Source organism: Nelumbo lutea, chromosome 8 (genome assembly GCF_056320005.1).
Source record: "Nelumbo lutea isolate HS-2025 chromosome 8, American lotus-T2T, whole genome shotgun sequence".
Classification (NCBI taxonomy): Eukaryota; Viridiplantae; Streptophyta; class Magnoliopsida; order Proteales; family Nelumbonaceae; genus Nelumbo; species Nelumbo lutea.
The window spans coordinates 8,987,793-9,006,214 of record NC_142691.1 but is presented as its reverse complement, the minus strand read 5'-3'; the positions used below and the strand labels follow the sequence as shown (position 1 = coordinate 9,006,214).

Below are 18,422 nucleotides of genomic sequence, written 5' to 3'. Positions count from 1 at the left end.
GCAAGTTGGATACTCCATTGTATGTCCATGAAAAGAAAATTTCAGATATATACAGGATACGCAGTTACTTTGTTGCAGTGCAAATGTTTAAACATTAAACATGAAATAAGTAGCATATTTAGCCAACAACTAGAATTTAATATATATATATATATGTATGTATGTATTTATGTATGTACATATGTGCGTATGTATATAGCATTTAGAAATATGATAAGAAAAAGAACTAAGGTACTGACCAGAGAGAGAGAGAGAAAGAACTAAGTCATAATCTCTATAAAAGGAACTATACTTTTACCTTTCTATTCTATCTTCTTCTGGGTCATCTTCATATGTTGGAGGTTCAATAACATCCTCAGCACCAGCATCTAAGGCTATTGCAAGAAGTTGGTCTTTGTCAGCATCTGTGACCTTTATATTTACAACCCGAGCACGTCTAAACTTGAACATAATTGAGCCTGGGTCTGCCATCTTTCCACCATAGTCCTTTGCTACCTCTCTAACAGCTGCCACTGATCTGGTTATTTTATCTGTTAAAACCTCAACTACTATACCTACTCCACCAAAACCATATACCTGTATTTTGAAGATCCGATTTCAAAGCATCCAATACAATCTTCAGGTCAGTATGTTAATTACAAAATAAAAAATAAAAAAGAGGATTAAAATGCTTAATAACAACAACAAAATTCCCATGATACAATGATAGTAACTTCAAAAGAGCACCAAAAATGGAATTCAATAATTTGCAACACGAATTTAATGCATACTTCATAGAATTTCTCAATGTAAACTTCTTGTCCCTTTTCAGAAGCTCTCTTAATGTTGCGCTCCAGAATTTCCTTGGGCACATCAAGCTCCTTAGCTTTCTCTAGTACAGCAGCCAAAACAGTGTTTGATACTGGATTTGGACCACCCTTCTTGACGCTGCATTATTGAAGCCACTGACAATTATGAACATGCAATGTTATTCTTGGGTGATAACCCAGACACATGGTTCTAGAACACCTTGTATAAAATGTTTCTACATTGACAAATGGAGATTTAGTAATAGAAATAAAGAAACTAGAGAAAATAGATAACAATAGCTGAACTCTTTCCATTAGGAAGAAGAAATCATCTGTTATAGATTAATATGTTCCATATTAGTCTAAGTCCATAATTGTCAAAGCGCTAACTCACTAAGTTGAGGCTGGGCACTAGCAGAGTATCTTGTGACCTAGGTGACTAGGTGCCCACCTAGGCAATTATTTTTTATATAAAAAAATGGATATTTTTAGCTTGCCTCCCTATTCTCTTATGAATTAGCATATTTCCCTAGGTTTAGCAACTGCAAAGCATTAAAGTGATCTAACACGAAAGAATCAAAACACTGAGAGTAGAACTAAGAGAATATCATGCATATGAAAAATTAGGCAATGGATCACTATTCAATTAATGTGGGAGGGAGATCTAGAGAGAAATTGTTTGTGTGATAAATAAAAGAATAGAAGGAAACAAATATATTAAGGGATAGAGTCTATATTTTGAATGTGATGAGGATGTAGATGAGAGAATATACAGGTGTGTTAACTTCACAGAAAGGAAAAATGAAAGAGTAAAACCTTTATTTTGGCCACAGAAGGGCCAAAGCTCATCTTATAGCTCTTCGAGTTGAAATTCGGTCTTTTATATTGTCTTTTTACACAATTGTGTCATATTTATACAAATATGATATGGTTTGGATGCACTACACCCAAAATTACTCCAACTGTCATGGGGAAACACCAAAGGCATAAGGCAATCTCAAAATATGCCTTTATACACCTAGGTATAGTGATAGGAATCAATCAGCACACATTAAGACTTATTCTAGAAAGAAGAAGGCTTTACAACAGGTTCTGATATGGCATAGTGATGGTACTTGGGATTTGGACTGAACTAAATACCAAGGGTATTTTTGTCATTTTATAATTTCTCTGTAGGGTCCAATGATAGGGTTTAATTTGTCTAGTTATAGTTTTTTTATGTTTAAAATTTCAGTCATTGCATAAGTAGGATTAGAGTTATTGAGTCTTCTTTGAATTGAAGTAGGATAATGATAGCTTAGTTTGAGTCCTATTAGGATTATTGAGTCTTAACAGTTTGACTCAGACTATTATGAGTCTAACAGTTTGACTCCTAGGGTTATTATGAGTTTAGAGTCTATAAATATGTGTGGACGTTTTACACAAATGCAATGAATTATATTGAGTTTTCTTCAGCTTATGCTAGCTATGGTGAGTGATTCCCATGCCCTAGAGTGATTCTAGGCACCCTGTGAGTGATTCCAGGTATTTTCTCTCTTCTTCCTCTCCTTATTTTCTCTCTTATTCCTTCAAGAAACCATTACAACCATCAACAGCCATAAAACTTTAATCAAGAAGACCATTCAACATCCTCCAAGGACTAGAACTAAGCTGGTCCTACATCAGTTTGGTATCAGAGCCAAGGTTATAGGCTGTTATCATCATGGCTACACATAGTAGCAAGCAATACAGGGGTCAGTTGACTAATACACAAAGAGATTCATTGATTTCCACCCTTTGCAAGAGAGTTGAAACCCTTGAAGCACAAGTAAAAGAACTTCAAGAAGCTAAAGAAGAAGAAACCCAACAAGAAGCATCAGTAATCAATGAAAGGGATGGGGGACGAAACAACAGAGCTGTCCATGAAGATGATAATGGTGAAGATGAAGGATCCGTTAATCTTAGAAGATGACAAAGAGCTGCAAACTACACAAGGGTACCACCTACACAAGTTAATCAAGCCCGAAATACCCATCAAGGGATTGATCAAGAAGCATCACTCACAAATCTATTTGATGAGATGATGGAACAAGCTGAATATGGTGGTTATGCAGATGATATAACCAAGAAGGAAAAGGTGGATGTTTCTGATTTCAATGGAAATTTAGACCCTCAATCTTTTTCAGATTGGCTGGTGGAGAAGCATGGAGCGACGATAGGAGAATAGAGGTGATGGTCCTATTTCTAATTTTCTACATGGCCAGAAATGAAGAAAATTTTGAGAGACAAGTACCTCCCAATGGACTTCCAAGATGAGTTATACGAGGATTGAGGAATTGACTAACTTCAAGCAAGGTACACTATCTGTAGTTGAATACATGCATAAATTTGATGAATTATCTATTAGATGTGATACTACTGAAAGTGAGAGCAAAAGTTGGTTCGATTCAAGAATGGACTAAGGGCTGAAATCAAGTGTGCACTAACTCCATGGCTGATACCTTGGCCAAACAGGGGGTGGGAAGAACAAATCTTTTTTGGGCTATATTGTAATATGTTTTTTCAATTTGTTAGGGAGGGTTAAGTCTTTTTACCCCTCCCTCCTGGTTGTAATTTCTATATCTCTTTTTATAAAACTTTTGTTATTGATCAAAAAAAAAAGGTCTATGACTTGGTGGACTGGGACTTTTTGCAGGAAGTATTGAGCATCAGAGGATTTGGAGAAAGGTGGTGCATGTGGGTAGTAGAAATCTGTAGAATTAAATATATATATATATATATAAAAGAAAAGTAGTTTCTTGAAGAGAGAATGAAGAGAGAAGGAGAACAAGAGAAGAAGAGAAGTTGAAAAGAAAAGAGAGCAATAATCTAGCCGCCCCCTTCACTTATTATTTATACTAAAATAATAGAACAGTACCAAGACAATTATGCCCTTATAGGGAGGCAAAACATAAAACAGCATATATAACACTTAAAAACATAATAAAATTTGGACTCACATAACTACTATGGTCCCCACCTCCTATCTAACAACTAACATAAAACATCTACTCAGAAAAACATGTTCAAGCTTGTTCTTTGCCACCCCTTTAATGAGAACATCAGCCAACTGCAACTCTGAAGAGACATAAGGCAAACAAACTTCTCTGGTTGTTACCCTTTCTCTTATAAAATGTCTAACAACTTCAATGTGGTTTGTCCTATCATGCTGAATTGGATTGTGGGCAATATTGATTGCAACCTGATTGTCACAGTATAACATCAGAGGTTCCTCTGCTTTCACCCCAATCTCACTCAAAAGAGATCTAACCCAAAGAAGTTTTGAGACACCATGAGCCATGGATCTATACTCAGCCTCTGCACTTGACCTTGCTACAAACGCTTGCTTCTTACTCTTCCAGGAGATCAAGTTTCCACCTACAAAGGTACACACTCCTGATGTAAACCTCCTGTCATCTAAGCATCCTGCCCAGTCTACATCTGTATAAGATTCTAGCTTCAGATTCTCATAATTTGAGAAAAGAATGCCTCTGCCAGGGTGCCTTTTCAGATATGCAAGTATTCTCTCAATAGATTCCCAATGCTGAACCCGAGGTGCATGCATGTACTGACTCACAACACTAACAGCATAAGAAATATCCGGTCGTGTCATACAAAATACAGCAGTCGGCCCACCATTCTTTGATATCTCCCCACATCCTTTACCAACTCACCATCCGCACCATTAATTCTGTGGTTTGGATCAATAGGAGTGTCTACTGGTTTGGTCCCTAGCTTCCCAGTCTCTCGCAGTAAATCAAGTACATACTTTCTCTGCGAAAAGAAGATCCCATGCTTGGATTTTGCAACTTCAATCCCTAAGAAGTATTTGAGCTCACCAAGATCTTTGATATCAAATTCTTGCTACAATGATTTTTTGAGATCATCAATCTCCTCCAGATCATTTCCTGTCACCACTATATCATCCACAAACACAATCAGAATTGACACCAGAGCGTTTCTCCTCTTCACAAAGAGGGTGTGATCAGACTGTGTCTGTGTATCCAAAACGAATGAGTGCCCCTTTGAACCTGTCAAAAGCCTTAGGTGATTGTTTCAGTCCATACAGAGATTTTTTGAGTCTGCACACCTTTCCTTTACCAACATTTTCATAAAAGCCTGTTGGAATGTCCTTATACCTCCTCCTGTAAATCACCATTAAGGAAAGCATTTTTGACACCAAATTGGAACAAGGGCCATGAATAAGTGGTTGTTAGAGATAAAAGGATACGAACAGAACTCATCTTAGCTACTAGTGCAAAGGTTTCCAAAATAATCAACACAATAGGTCTGAGTATACCCTTTTGCTACCAACATTGCCTTGCACCTCTCTATCTTGCCATCGGCCTTATACTTCACTGTGAATACCCATATACATCCGATTGTCTCCTTGTCTGGGGGAAGATCAACTATTTCCCAAGTTTGGTTTTTGACCAAAGCATCCATCTCATCTTGCATGGTTATTTTCTACTTAGGTTTGGAGAGAGCCTCAGTAACATTCCTAGGTATAGACACAAAATCCAAGGAAAAAAGAAAAACACGGTAAAAGGGTGATAAGGCACTGTAGGAAAGACGGTGTGAAATGCGGTGGGTTGTACATTTTCTCTTCCCCTTACGAAATACAATGGGAAGATCAAGGTCAGTGGGATCAATTGCAACAATGGTGTTAGGGACAGAAACATTATCATCAGAAAACATAACAGGCTCAAGAGGAATACTTAGAACTGTATCTGTCGAATCTGGAGTTTCAGAATGACTGACAGAGAGTGGTGTGGTTGAGGATGTGTGGAGTCAACCATCATTTGCCGGCGCTAATATTTTTGTGAGACTGCCCAAAGTGGCTCAGGTAATGAAACTGGAGGTGCAGGTGCTGGCTGAACTAATGTAAATGCTGGTTGAACTAATGGAGGCTCCACAGAAACAGGAAGAGGAACAGATTGTGAGTTCTCCTCCCCAAAACTCTCCCCTGAGGAGAACCACTCAAGAAGAATGTGGATTCAAAGAAGGTAACATCCATAGTGACAAATCTGCTCTTCGACACTGGGTCATAACAGCAATACCCCTTTTGGTTCTGAGTATACCCAAGAAAAACACATTTCTTGGCCTTAGGATCCAATTTCTTGCAACGAGGGCCACGAATGTAAACAAAAGAAACACAACCAAAAACCCTCAGAGGTATATGAAATATCTCTCCATCTGGAAAAAGAAGGCTAAATGGCACCTTAAACCCCAAAGTCCGTGAAGGAACATGGTTAATCAAATGCACGGCTGTAAGAACTGCATCTCCCCATAACTGCACAGGAACTGAAGCACATATCATAAGACTCCTTGCCACCTCTACAATGTGTCTATTTTTCCTCTCAGCAACTCCATTCTATTGCGGTGTATATGCACAACCGCTCTGATGAACTATACCATGTTCTAAGATATACGTGGTCAGGTCCTTTTCAAAGTACTCTTTGGCATTACCTGATCTAAAAGCCTTAGTTCTCACTCCAAATTGTGTGAGAACCATCTGGTGGAACTGTCATACCAAGTTAGGAACCTCATCACATGATCTCATCAAATATATCCAAGAATATCATGTATAATCATCCACAAACAAGAGAAAGTAACGGAATCCTCCCATGGAAAGGATATGATATGCCCCCATACATCAGTGTGAATAATATTAAAAGCAAAAGTACTCCTTTTATTACTTGGTTTAAAAGATTGTCTACAATGCTTTCCTAACTAACAACTCTCACACTCCAAAGTAGATAACTGAACAGACTCAAATAACTTTGGGAAAAGACATTTCAAAGAACAAAAAGAAAGATGTCCCAAGCGATTGTGCCAAAGCATAATCTGTTTCACTGACTCTGATCCACTACTACTATTGCTGCTAACATGATGGCCCTGATGTCTCGATATCTCATCCAGAAAGTAAACTCCATTCACTTCACGACCACTCTCAATCATCTTCTTTGGCTTCAGATCCTGCAAAACACAATTACTAGAAAAAAATGTCACAGAACAATTCAAATTTTTTGTCAAAAAACTAACAGACAGTAGGTTGGTATAAAGTCTAGGGACATGTAAAACAAAAGACAGAGTTTTATCATTGGCCACTCTAACTGTCCCCTTCCCAGCAATGGGCATATGTAAATCATCTGCTATAGAGACTCTGTCTCTACCAGAGCACAACTGATAGGAACTGAAAATGGTAGGGGCATTAGTCATATGCTCAGATGCTCCTGAGTCTTTAATCCAGAGATGTCCCTCATTACCTGAAGTGGATGCAAGATTTGCAGTTGCATATGAACTACCTATATGTGCAAACAAAGTGGTGTAGTTGGCTATTGTCTGTAGCCTTCAAAGAAAGAGACCAAATTAGTGCTTGTCGCCTCATGTCCGTAGCCTTTGTTTGAGGAATGGTGAGACGGTGAATCACCTATTAATTTCTTGTCCTTTTAGTGCTCTAATTTGGGATTGGTTCTCCTCTCTCTTTGATTGTAGGTGGAATCCTCCCACAAGTGTAGCAAATTTATTTAACCCTAGCTTTTTCCGACAACCAAAGAAAAAAGGAGGGGTGATGTGGAGAACAACAAGGGCAGCTATCTTGTGGGCAATATGGAAAGAGAAACAATAGGATATTCCAAGGGAAAGAAAAATCAGCTCCTGAAGCTATTGAAGGGATCACCATCAAGGCAGTACATTGGCTGAAAACTCTTAACTTGTTCAAGGATGTCTCTACAGATGATTTGATTAGAGACTGGAATATTTTAGCAAGATCTTCTACTTCATCACCTACCATACAAGCAGTTTGGTCCCCTCCTTTGCAGTGTCATGTCAAACTGAACTTTGATGGCAGCTCAATCGGGAACCCCAGACCTTCTGGAATAGGGGGTGTATTTAGAGATGCGGAAGGAAAAATCCTAGCTCTGTATTCTGGCCCAATAGGTTTGGGGGACTCGCTTAGAGATGAAGTTTTGGTGTTCTCCAAGGGCTTAGATGGGCCAAGCAATTGGGTTTCCAATAGTTGGAAGTGGAGGGGGATTCAAAATTAGTAGTAGGTTGGCTACAATCAAACAATTTGGGAACGTGGTCCCTTAGACAACAAGTAAGGGAATTATTAAGCCTCACAAGGGAGCTGGATGCAAAAGTGTATTGGTCTAGGAGGTCAGCAAATGCTTTAGCTGACTACCTAGCAAAACAAGGGGTGAATCAAGAGTTTTTGTTTTGTGCAGTGTTGTAAGATTTTTGTTATTCAGGGGTCACCTTTTACTTTGGAAGGTGATAGTTGTTTCTTATGGTTTTACCTAATGAAAGTTATTGTTTCCTATCAAAAAAAAAAACCCCGACACTAGTTGCTTTAGATGTGGAGGAAAGGGTCATATGGCTCACCAATGTCCTACCAAAAGCCTTAATATCATTTATGAAGAAGGCATTGAAGTGATAGGTGACCCAAGTGATAACTTAGCTGAAGAAGAGGATTATTCCTTCACTGCTGATGATGCTTTAGATGAAGACAGCAACTATGTTGATGTAGTTCGGCGTATTCTTGCATCCCCAAAGGAAGAAACCAAGGAAGATTGGCTTCATACAGCAATATTTCAAACTATAGTAAAGAGTGGAGACAAGTACTATAAGCTTATCGTAGATGGTGGCAGTAGCATGAATGTGATTTCTGAAGTCACTGTGGATCGGCTAAAGTTGACACCACAACCATACAAGATTGCTTGGGTTGATAAGACAACAATTCCAATAACTAAATGAGCCCTTGTTACTATTTCTTATGGTAGTTATTCTGATTCTATGTGGTGTGACATTGTTCCCATGAATGTTACACACATATTGCTTGGAAGGCCTTTTTTGTATGATAGGGATATCTACCATTGTGAAAGGGAGAACACCTATCACTTCCCATTTAATAGGAAGCGAATTATCATGAAGCCAATGTCATCGGAAGTTATTAAAAGGCATGCCAAACCACCTCAAAAGGAGACTACAGCCCAAGGGCCCATTGCTCAATCTAAGAAAAAACCATTGCATTTGCTCTCCAAAAAAGAGTTTGAAGTAGAAAGCAAGGAGATAGGAGTTGTATATGTTGTAATATCCAAAGGAGGTAAAGCAACCAGATGTTGTTCCACCTACTGAAATGCCTAAAGAAGTGGTCCAAGTGTTGGATGAGTTTTCAAATTTGGCACCAAAAGAGCTACCTAATGAGTTACCTCCCATGAGAGACATTCAACGTGCTATTGACTTGTACCTAGGGTCACAACTGCCCAACTTACCAGCTTACGGTATGAATCCTATAGAGCAAGTTGAACTTAAACAACAAGTTGATGACCTCCTAAAGAAAGGTTTTATTAGGGAAAGCCTTAGTCCATGTGTTGTTCCAACTCTTCTCACTCCAAAGAAAGATGGTTCTTGGCGTATGTGCGTTGATAGTAGAGCAATCAACAAGATTACTATCAAGTATAGGTTCCCAATTCCTAGGCTTGATGACATGCTTGATATGATGACTGGAACGACCATTTTTTCTAAGATCAATCTAAGGAGTGGCTATCATCAAATACAGATTAGGCATGGTGATGAGTGGAAGACAGCATTTAAGACAAAAGATGGCTTATAAGAGTGGTTAGTTATGCCATTTGGACTAGCCAATGCCCCTAGTACTTTCATGAGGATGATGACCCAGGTACTTTGATCCTTGATTGGTCATTTCCTAGTTGTTTATTTTGATGATATCCTTATATATAGCCATAGTCTAGAAGAGCATATTGATCATCTACATCAAGTGATGAGAGTTTTACGCCAAGAGAAACTCTACATCAACTTAAAGAAATGCTCTTTCATGTCACCCAAAGTTATATTTTTGGGGTTTGTTGTTTCTGCTAAAGGCATAAGCGTTAATCCCAAGAAAGTAAAGTCTATCTTTGAATGGCCCCTCCCTACCAATCTTCAAGAGGTTAGAAGCTTCAACGGCCTAGCAACTTTTTATAGAAGATTTATTAAGGGGTTCAGCACTATCATGGCTCTAATTACTGATGCAATGAAAAGAGGTGAATTTAATTGGGCCAAGGCAGCAACAAAGGCACTTGAGACTATGAAGAAGAAAATGACAGAGGCACCTATTTTACAACTTCCAGACTTCTTTAAAGTCTTTGAAGTGGCATGTGATGCATCCGGTGTAGGAATTGGAGGAGTTCACATGCAAGAAGGCCATCCCATTGCATTTCATAGTGCGAAGCTAAATGAAGCCAAGCAGAAATATTCAACTTACAACAAGGAGTTATATGCAGTAGTGCAAGTTCTACGACATTGATGACACCACTTAATATTCAAGGAGTTTGTGCTCTATTCAGATCATGAAGCTTTAAAGTACTTGAATTCCCAAACTATAGGCATGGGAAGTAGGTTTCATTCCTATAAGAATACACCATTGTTCTTAAGCACCAAGCTGGAAATGAGAATAAAGTGGTAGATGCGCTAAGTCAAATGGCTTACATACTTCATTCCATGAATGTCCAAGTCATTGCTTTTGATCAACTAAAGCAAGACTATGCTGGTTGTAAGGATTTCAGCATCATCTATACTGACTTACAAGTTGGGAAGCAAGATGAGCATCCTTCCTTTTCACTACATAATGGTTATTTGTTTTATGATACCCCTTTATGTGTATCAAATGTCTCTTTATGGGACTTTGTTATTTGGAAGTTACATATTGGAGGTGTAGCAAGTCATTTTGGTAGAGATAAGATCATTGCTATGGTGGAAGATAGGTTTTATTGGCCTAGTTTGAAGAATGATGTTGCTCGTATAATAAAGCAATGCAGGACATGCCAACTTGCCAAAGGACGAAAGAAGAACACTGGGCTATATACACCCCTACCTATTCCTCATGAACCATGACAAGATCTATCCATGGATTTTGTCCTTGGATTGCACAAGACTGCTAGGGGTCATGATACAATCTATGTTGTGGTGGATTGTTTCTCCAAGATGGCTCATTTCTTACCTTGCAACAAAACATATGATACTTCACATATTGCTACTATATTTTTCAAAGAAGTTGTTCGACTTCATGGAGTACCTTCTACTATTGTATCAGATCGAGACATCAAGTTTATGAGCTATTTTTGGAAGACACTTTGGAAACTACTCAATACTCAGCTGAAATTCTCTACATAGTTTCATCCCCAAACAGATAGTTAGATTGTAGTAAATAGAAGCTTGGGAGATCTTTTACGATGTCTAGTTAGTGATCATACTTCTAGATGGGATCTAGTGCTTCCAATAGTTGAATTTACTTATAACAGCTCAGTAAATAGATCCACAAGAAGAAGTCCATTTGAAGTGATGACTGGTATGTATATTCAGCCTAAGTGACCAATTGACTTAGTGACCTGGCCAATAGATACACGTACTAGCATTGAAGTAGAAGCATCTGTTAGGCACATAAGAGAGATACATGATGGTGTTAAGAGAAAAATTGCATTCAGCAATGATTTATACAAGGCTAGAGCTGACATTCATCGACGGTTGGTAAACTATCATGAGGGAGACATGGTTATGGTACGTATACAACCAAAACGTCTTCCTAAAGGTGTGTACAAAAAGCTCCACTCAAAGAGTGTCGATCCTTACAAAATCATCAAGAAGATAAGTTCTAGCACCTATGTTCTAGAGTTGCCAAATGACATGGGAATTAATCCTATCTTCAATGTAGAGGACTTGACTCCTTACCATGGACATGTGGATTCTTTAAGGCTCCTATACCTAAATTACCAACTATTGCAACTCCAAATGACATTCGAAAGGATGCTTTAGATGAGCAAATAATACCTACTACTAAAAGAGGGTATCAGAAATTCCTTGTCAAGTGGAAAGGCAAGCCTATGTCTGAGAGTTCTTGGATCACTGCTAAAGACTTTCATCGTCTTAACCCAGATCTTTATGAAAGGTACCATGCTTTTAACTTGTCGGGGTCGAATTCTTTCAAGCCGGGAAGGGATGATAAGAATCAATCAGCACCCTTGAAAACTTATTCTAGAAAGAATAAGGCCTTTACAACAGGTCCTGATATGGCATAGTGGTGGTACTTGGGATTTGGGCTGAATTAAACACTAAGGGTATTTTTGCCATTTTATAATTTTTCTGTAGGGTCCAATGATAGGGTTTAATTTGTCTAGTTATTGTTTGTTTATGTTTAAAATTTTAGAGTCATTGCATAAGTAAGATTAGAGTTATTAAGTCTTCTTTGAATTGAAGTAGGACATGACAGCTTAGTTTGAGTCCTACTAGGATTATTGAGTCTAACAGTTTGACTCCTAAGACTATTGTGAGTCTAACAGTTTGACTCCTAGGATTATTATGAGTTTAGAGTCTATAAATATGTGTGGACGTTTTACACAAAGGCAATGAATTATATTGAGTTTTCTCCAGCTTATGCTAGCTATGGTGAGTGATTCCCATGCCCTAGAGTGATTCTAGGCACCCTGTGGGTGATTCCACATATTTTCTCTCTTCTTTCTCTCCTTATTTTCTCTCTTATTCCTTCAAGAAGCCATTACAACCATCAACATCAATAAAACTCTGACCAAAAAGACCATTCAACATTCCCCAAGGACTAGAACTGAGCTGGTCCTACATCATATAGCCTCGATAATTATGTTAAAGTCACTACACATAGTAGATGTTTATCCAAAATAAATTAACACAAGTCAGAACTTGATTTAACATGGACTGAGCCATTGCCCCATGGTTTCGGGCTTTCACTTCATTAGTGGTTAAAGCAACTTACGCAGATACAATTTCCTTCCCAATTTTTCCATAACGTTTTGCCTTCTTTGCATCTTGAACTTCCTGCATTAGACATGAGAAAGCAATACAGATTTACAAATTTACAAGCACCTGCCAAAAAAGTAACAGAAAGAAACATCTAGGAAGCAACACATTTTGATGAAGATGAGCCAACAATACATATTTGTTGGGGAAGAAAGTTGTTGTAATCTGTTAGTATATTGCTGCAGAGGTATTTCAGTCATTTTCTTTTCTTTTTTAATTATAAGCAGTCGCCCTAAGTATAAATAGCAACTTAGACGCCGCCAGCTACAGATTTTTGGAGCCTTTTTTCCCATCTCTCTTTTCTTCTCTCTCCTTCCCTCTTCCTTCCTCTTCTTCTTCTTTATTCCTTTGCCTCTATCCTTTTTGGTCTTTCCTCCTCTGAAAGCTGCTTTTGTTTCTCATCATCCTTTTTCTCTGCTAGAACTTTTCTTTGTTTTAAATACAAAGGGAAAATGCATTTTGCTTCATACATTACTGAGTATGAAAATCAAATTGAACTGTATTTTAAATTTAAAGACTCATAGGTTCAATTCCTATTCTTTTAAAACTAGTGAAAAGTGCAAATATATAGCTACATCAATTATACTCTAGTATCCAATTAATTTTTAGCTAATTTAAAGAATTAGGGTGACTAATTTTCTGAAAATTTAGAGGGAAAAAAAAAACCAACCTTAATGATGCACAGCACACTATGACCACTTGCAATTCCACTTCATGGAAAGAGTAATTTGAAAGAATACAAAATAACAGTCAGTTCCAGTTTTAGGGAACCATGAACTTCATAATGAAGTCTTAATTATGTGAGTTGTGAATAGGTTCCAGAACCATAGAATTTTGACAAATGAAATTAAAATGATAACACCATTGAAGATTAATAAATCCATTTGAAAGTAATAATGTTTGGGATGGAGGATGGACCAGGGAGGGTGCCCATCAGAGTTGTGAGATTTCTTTAAACTGTATAATAGATTGAATAGCCAATTAAGAGAAGCTAAAAAATTTTTTATTTGTATTGTCTTTCCTTCGGCCAAACGATCACTGCACAAAGTTAGGTCATTCTTAGAGGCATAAACAAGAACAAACATTCAATTCCTTTAATATACTTCCCCTTATGCAAGAAGAGGTTAACAGTAGCTCTCCAAATTTTTCACAAAGCATACTCTGGTATAGAAGACCCTCTTCTTGCTGGTAAATGAAAACACGCTATCCAACTACTGCGTCTAATAAGTAAAACAATGCCGGGTGGTACAAAACGCATATATAATAGGAAAACCCCTAGGAGAAAAGCAGGGCCGTTCATGCGCGCACACCAACCGTTCCTGATGTGAGTATACCAGCCATTAATGGGTTTAATCAATTAAGAATAATATTAAGAAAGACACCCAGTTTTATGTTCTTCATCCTTCAGTTAGCTAGAAGAGTTCACGCATGGAAAGTGATATGTTTAAGCTGGTGGCATACCTTTCTTCCAGCAATCTTGCTAGAACGCCTGCCCATACAGACGGGAGAAAATGTCCATATCCTTCTCACTGGATAGTTAGGCTTCACTTCATATGAAATCCATGACCAACACACGTTAGTCTCCAGCAACCCAGTTCCTGGAAAATAGAAAATCAATCCAAGTTATTCCTCCATCAAAAATTAGACAAAGTCCCCTGAAGTCCTGTAAAGAGAGAATGGGAGAACTTACTTTGGAGAGGGAAGGAGGTGGAGCATTTGAAGGAAAACCCATTTGAGAACTTATGAATAAATGCACCCAAAACTCTAGCTGAGGAGATCATTGTCTCGTCTCACTGCTCTTCAAACTTGTCACGGTGAAATGCGAATGCAATAGTTAAGCAAAGCTAACCACAAACACCCCAATCAACCACAATCTTACGGCCTTGCTGTGGTTGAACTTTCTTTTATCTGTCGCAGCTCAAAGGAAGAAAGCGTTCCTTGGTGGGTCGTCCACATCCGTTCGCTGAATCACCGGAAGGAGATCTACTCCAGACTTACAGGCTTACCGCGGCCATATGCTTTGGTCGAGAAAAACATTAACCCAGCGTAAAGCTTAAAATCGGGTTCGAGTAATGAGTAAGCCCAGCAATTAATTGGACGACCGGGCAAGTACAAGTACAACTACAAGGGCGATTGAACTGCAACAAACCCATTCCGGTAAACCGGAAAATTACTGATATTGGCACTTGGCACCGTCATATTTCACTTAGAGATTGTGAAGAAAGAAGCTATGCTATGCCCATTGGCCCTAGGTATCATGTAGAATCTATATTTATGACATATATATATAAGGTCAACAAAAGTGTTGGATAAAACATGTCCAAAGAATGAAGAATGAGCATATCAGAAAAAATAAGAGAGCAGTTAAAAATTGGAGGAGTGATAAAATTAAAAAAGAAATGTTAGAAATGAAATCATACAATAAAAAAAATATAGGAATATCTCTAAAAGGTAATAAATGGAGGAGATGAATAATATGCATAGAAGACCATATACAATACATATTAAGAAAAGAGACCTTATACGTTGAGGTGCGAGAAGAGGTAGGGAGATGGACGCGGGGATGGGCTATAAGAAATGATTTAAGCACCCAACAATGGGTATGGCATTGAACATAAGGGATTGGTGAAATATGATTCATGTTAGGGGTGAGTGAAATAATCGAAAATTTGGTTAATCGAACCAGTTGATTCGGTTTTGGTTCGGTATTTTTAAAAAATCAAAGGTATTGGTTCAATTTCAAATAACCAATACAAAAATCGGCAGTTAACTGAATTGACCAGTATACATTTATTTCTATATATTTTATATATTTATATATATTATATATTTTTATATTTTTATATATTATAAATTAATAAATATGCATTACATATATAAATATATATTTATAATATATGATATATTAATTATTATTTAAACTATAATATTTTATATATATATAATTTTTTATTATATATTTTTATAATAAATATTGTAAAAATTAAAAAATCAAAAAACCAACAAATTGAACCGACGATTAATCAATAGGTTTCGGTTCAGTTTCGGTTATCAGGACTACTGGTTTGGCTACAAAATGAGCCCCACAGTTCGATTACCCCTAATTCATGTATTAACCAGTATCATAAAAGTGGTAACCAAATGGATTGTATTCAACGAATTTAGGAATGGCATTGGGGCAAAGACCATATTCCCCATCTTAAACCCCCTAAATTTGAAACAAATCCCTATCTTTGATATTGATTCCTATTTGGGATAAAAATGACCGTCCATCCCTAATCCTCAATGGAGATGAATTCTCATCGGACCTGAATGTCCAAAATTTTATGATAAAAAAGTATTTTTTTTAATATATGTTTTCTTGAATAAGGGAATTTTTTAAATACAAAACATTTTAAATATGCTTTTATATAAATAATATTATATGTGTGAACCTATAATTGAGTCAGTGTAGGGGGAATTCACTCCCCATCCCTCGTCCTTGGTTGAGTATCATTGTCGGTCCTGTCATTGCCAAAGCAATCTCCATCCCCAACTCAATGGGCCAAGGAAGTCAAGTATTGAATGAAAGATAAAACTGGCCATCCATAATCAAAGTTCGTGGGGGTGCTACTAATTTTTCCAACTTTTTGGGTGACATATTAAATAGTGAATTTGACTCATGTAATGTATGGAATTTAATATAAATTTGATAGGAAGCAATGGAAAAAGGTTTTATGTGTGTATCAGCTAATAAATAAGTATTTGAGACTTTTGGTATGCAATCGAACCAAAAATATAAGCTAGGATTGGCTCTATACAAACTGGGGGCTAGGCTTCTTTTCTAACAATTTTAATTATATTATTAGTGGCGACCTATGCTTTGGTAAGCAAAAGCTAAATAATAAAAGCACATAAGAGTAGATAATTCTTTTATATTTTAACATTTTAAATTAATAAATAGTTATATTTTATCTAATATTTTTTTACAATACAAAAATAACAATAATTAATTTCAAGTCAAGTTGTTTATCAAATCGATGAAACCAACCTAACCCAACTTGACCCGAGTTGGTCGATTTTTTAGTATTTATGGTAGGTTTCGGTTCAACAATTTCCCAATCTGACTATGTCGGGTCAAATTCATTTTGGTCATTTCGACCAAAACCAAACCAAAATATTTTGGCAACTTCCCATATTTCATAGTCCAAAATATTTTTATATTGTAAATTTAATTTTTGTAATTTATTTTTCAATAACACCACTATATTTTTTAAATTTAAATCTTTTGAACCAACCGACTAAATTGATATAACTCGAATTGTTTGGTTTTCACTAATGTTCGGTTGGTTTTGGATGACTAAGTCCCTAACCATGTCAATTTGTTTGGTCAAACAACCTACAACTAAAATGAACCAATCCATGAATACTCATAATTTCATTTAAACTAATAGTCTAATATCTAACAAATAAAAATAGTTTAATCTCCAATAATTAATAGAAATTTTGTATTAAATAACAAAACAAAAATAGAGTTATACATAATTATTGAAAATATATTTATCACAAAAATACAATAAACAATTACTAAATATACAATAAATATAAAATTTAGTATATATAAATATATAATTGATGGAGGATGATTTGACCCAACCCATTGAGACGATGACACGTGGACCTGACTCAGCACAAGCAACAGCTCAGCACCACAGCCTAACTGCAACTAAGTAACGAGCTTGTAGAACAGCTCGCTACATCATAGTTCACTGTACGCGAGCTCCAAGTCCCCCGAGCTATCAAGAAGGGAATACTCCAAGACTATTTCAGCTCACGAGCTAGGGTAACCAGCTCGCTCCAAAACTTAGGCAAAATATCTGCCCCAAAGACAATCTCGATGAGGGCCATCTCGAAGTATCCCTAGGAGCTCACTACAAGGAAGCTTGCGACTAAGCAACGTGACACTCTCAGGAAGCTTCTATTTGACAAGACCGTACCCGTCAAACTGCACCAAGTCTCTCGACTAACGGCGCAGTCCCTGCCCATTTGACAATTTGCACCCACGTCTCTCGACAGATGGTGGCGTGCCTGTCCCTTCGGAACGTGTCACTCATCCAAGCATGTAGTACGTTGTAACGATCACCTGCGCAACCCTAGTAGGTAACGGTTGCGATAGAAGCCCAATGGCGGTTATGCCCGATTTGACAAGAACACCCCCCTATAAAAGCCCTTTTAGCGAACGAGAGAGGGCTCTCAGATTTTCATTTGAACTTGAATTATCTTACTTGCTCACGAGCTAATCTTGAGACACAGTAATCTAGCGTGACCTATACTCTTAGCTTTTTGTACTCTTTGCTTTCCCCCCAGCGTTCTAACTTAAGCTTCGGAGTATTCCCGCCGGGCAAATCCCCTGGGAATCCTTCATCTTCTTCTCCTCAGGTGCCGTCCGTTGCCAGTTAGGAGCCAGTCAGCAGCCAGCTAGGAGTGCCCGAATCGTGCCACATCAATAATAAATATAAATTAAGACTTTAAAATTATTATTATTAAATATAATATTTTTTGGAAGTTATTTTTTAGAACTATTAATTGATGTGATTGAAATACAATTTTTGTTATTAGCACATCAATAATTGTAATTATTATTCTATTTTTTAATATATTTTTATTTTTTTAAGAAAGTTATTACCTGTTTTTGTTATTTGAAAGCTCCAATGCCTCTAAATTATTTAATCTACTTCCATTATTTCAATAATGTTTTAAAATTTAAAATTATTAATATTTTTATATTCTTATTATCAAATACTA

The 18,422-nt window shown here is 37.1% G+C and overlaps 1 protein-coding gene across 1 annotated transcript in view; it reads right to left on the bottom strand.

Moving 5' to 3' along the window:
* LOC148842562 (YebC-like protein) overlaps positions 1-15,000 on the bottom strand; it is a 35,764-nt gene extending 20,764 nt beyond the window's left edge. The window contains exons 1-5 of the mRNA XM_088958200.1: positions 14,329-15,000; positions 14,100-14,236; positions 12,595-12,656; positions 771-927; positions 299-576 (exon numbers count right to left, since the gene is read on the bottom strand). Coding sequence (XP_088814326.1) covers positions 299-576; positions 771-927; positions 12,595-12,656; positions 14,100-14,236; positions 14,329-14,419 — 725 coding nt within the window. The 5' untranslated portion in view covers positions 14,420-15,000. The remainder of the gene's footprint in view (positions 1-298; positions 577-770; positions 928-12,594; positions 12,657-14,099; positions 14,237-14,328) is intronic.
* Between the last annotated feature and the right edge of the window lie 3,422 nt (positions 15,001-18,422).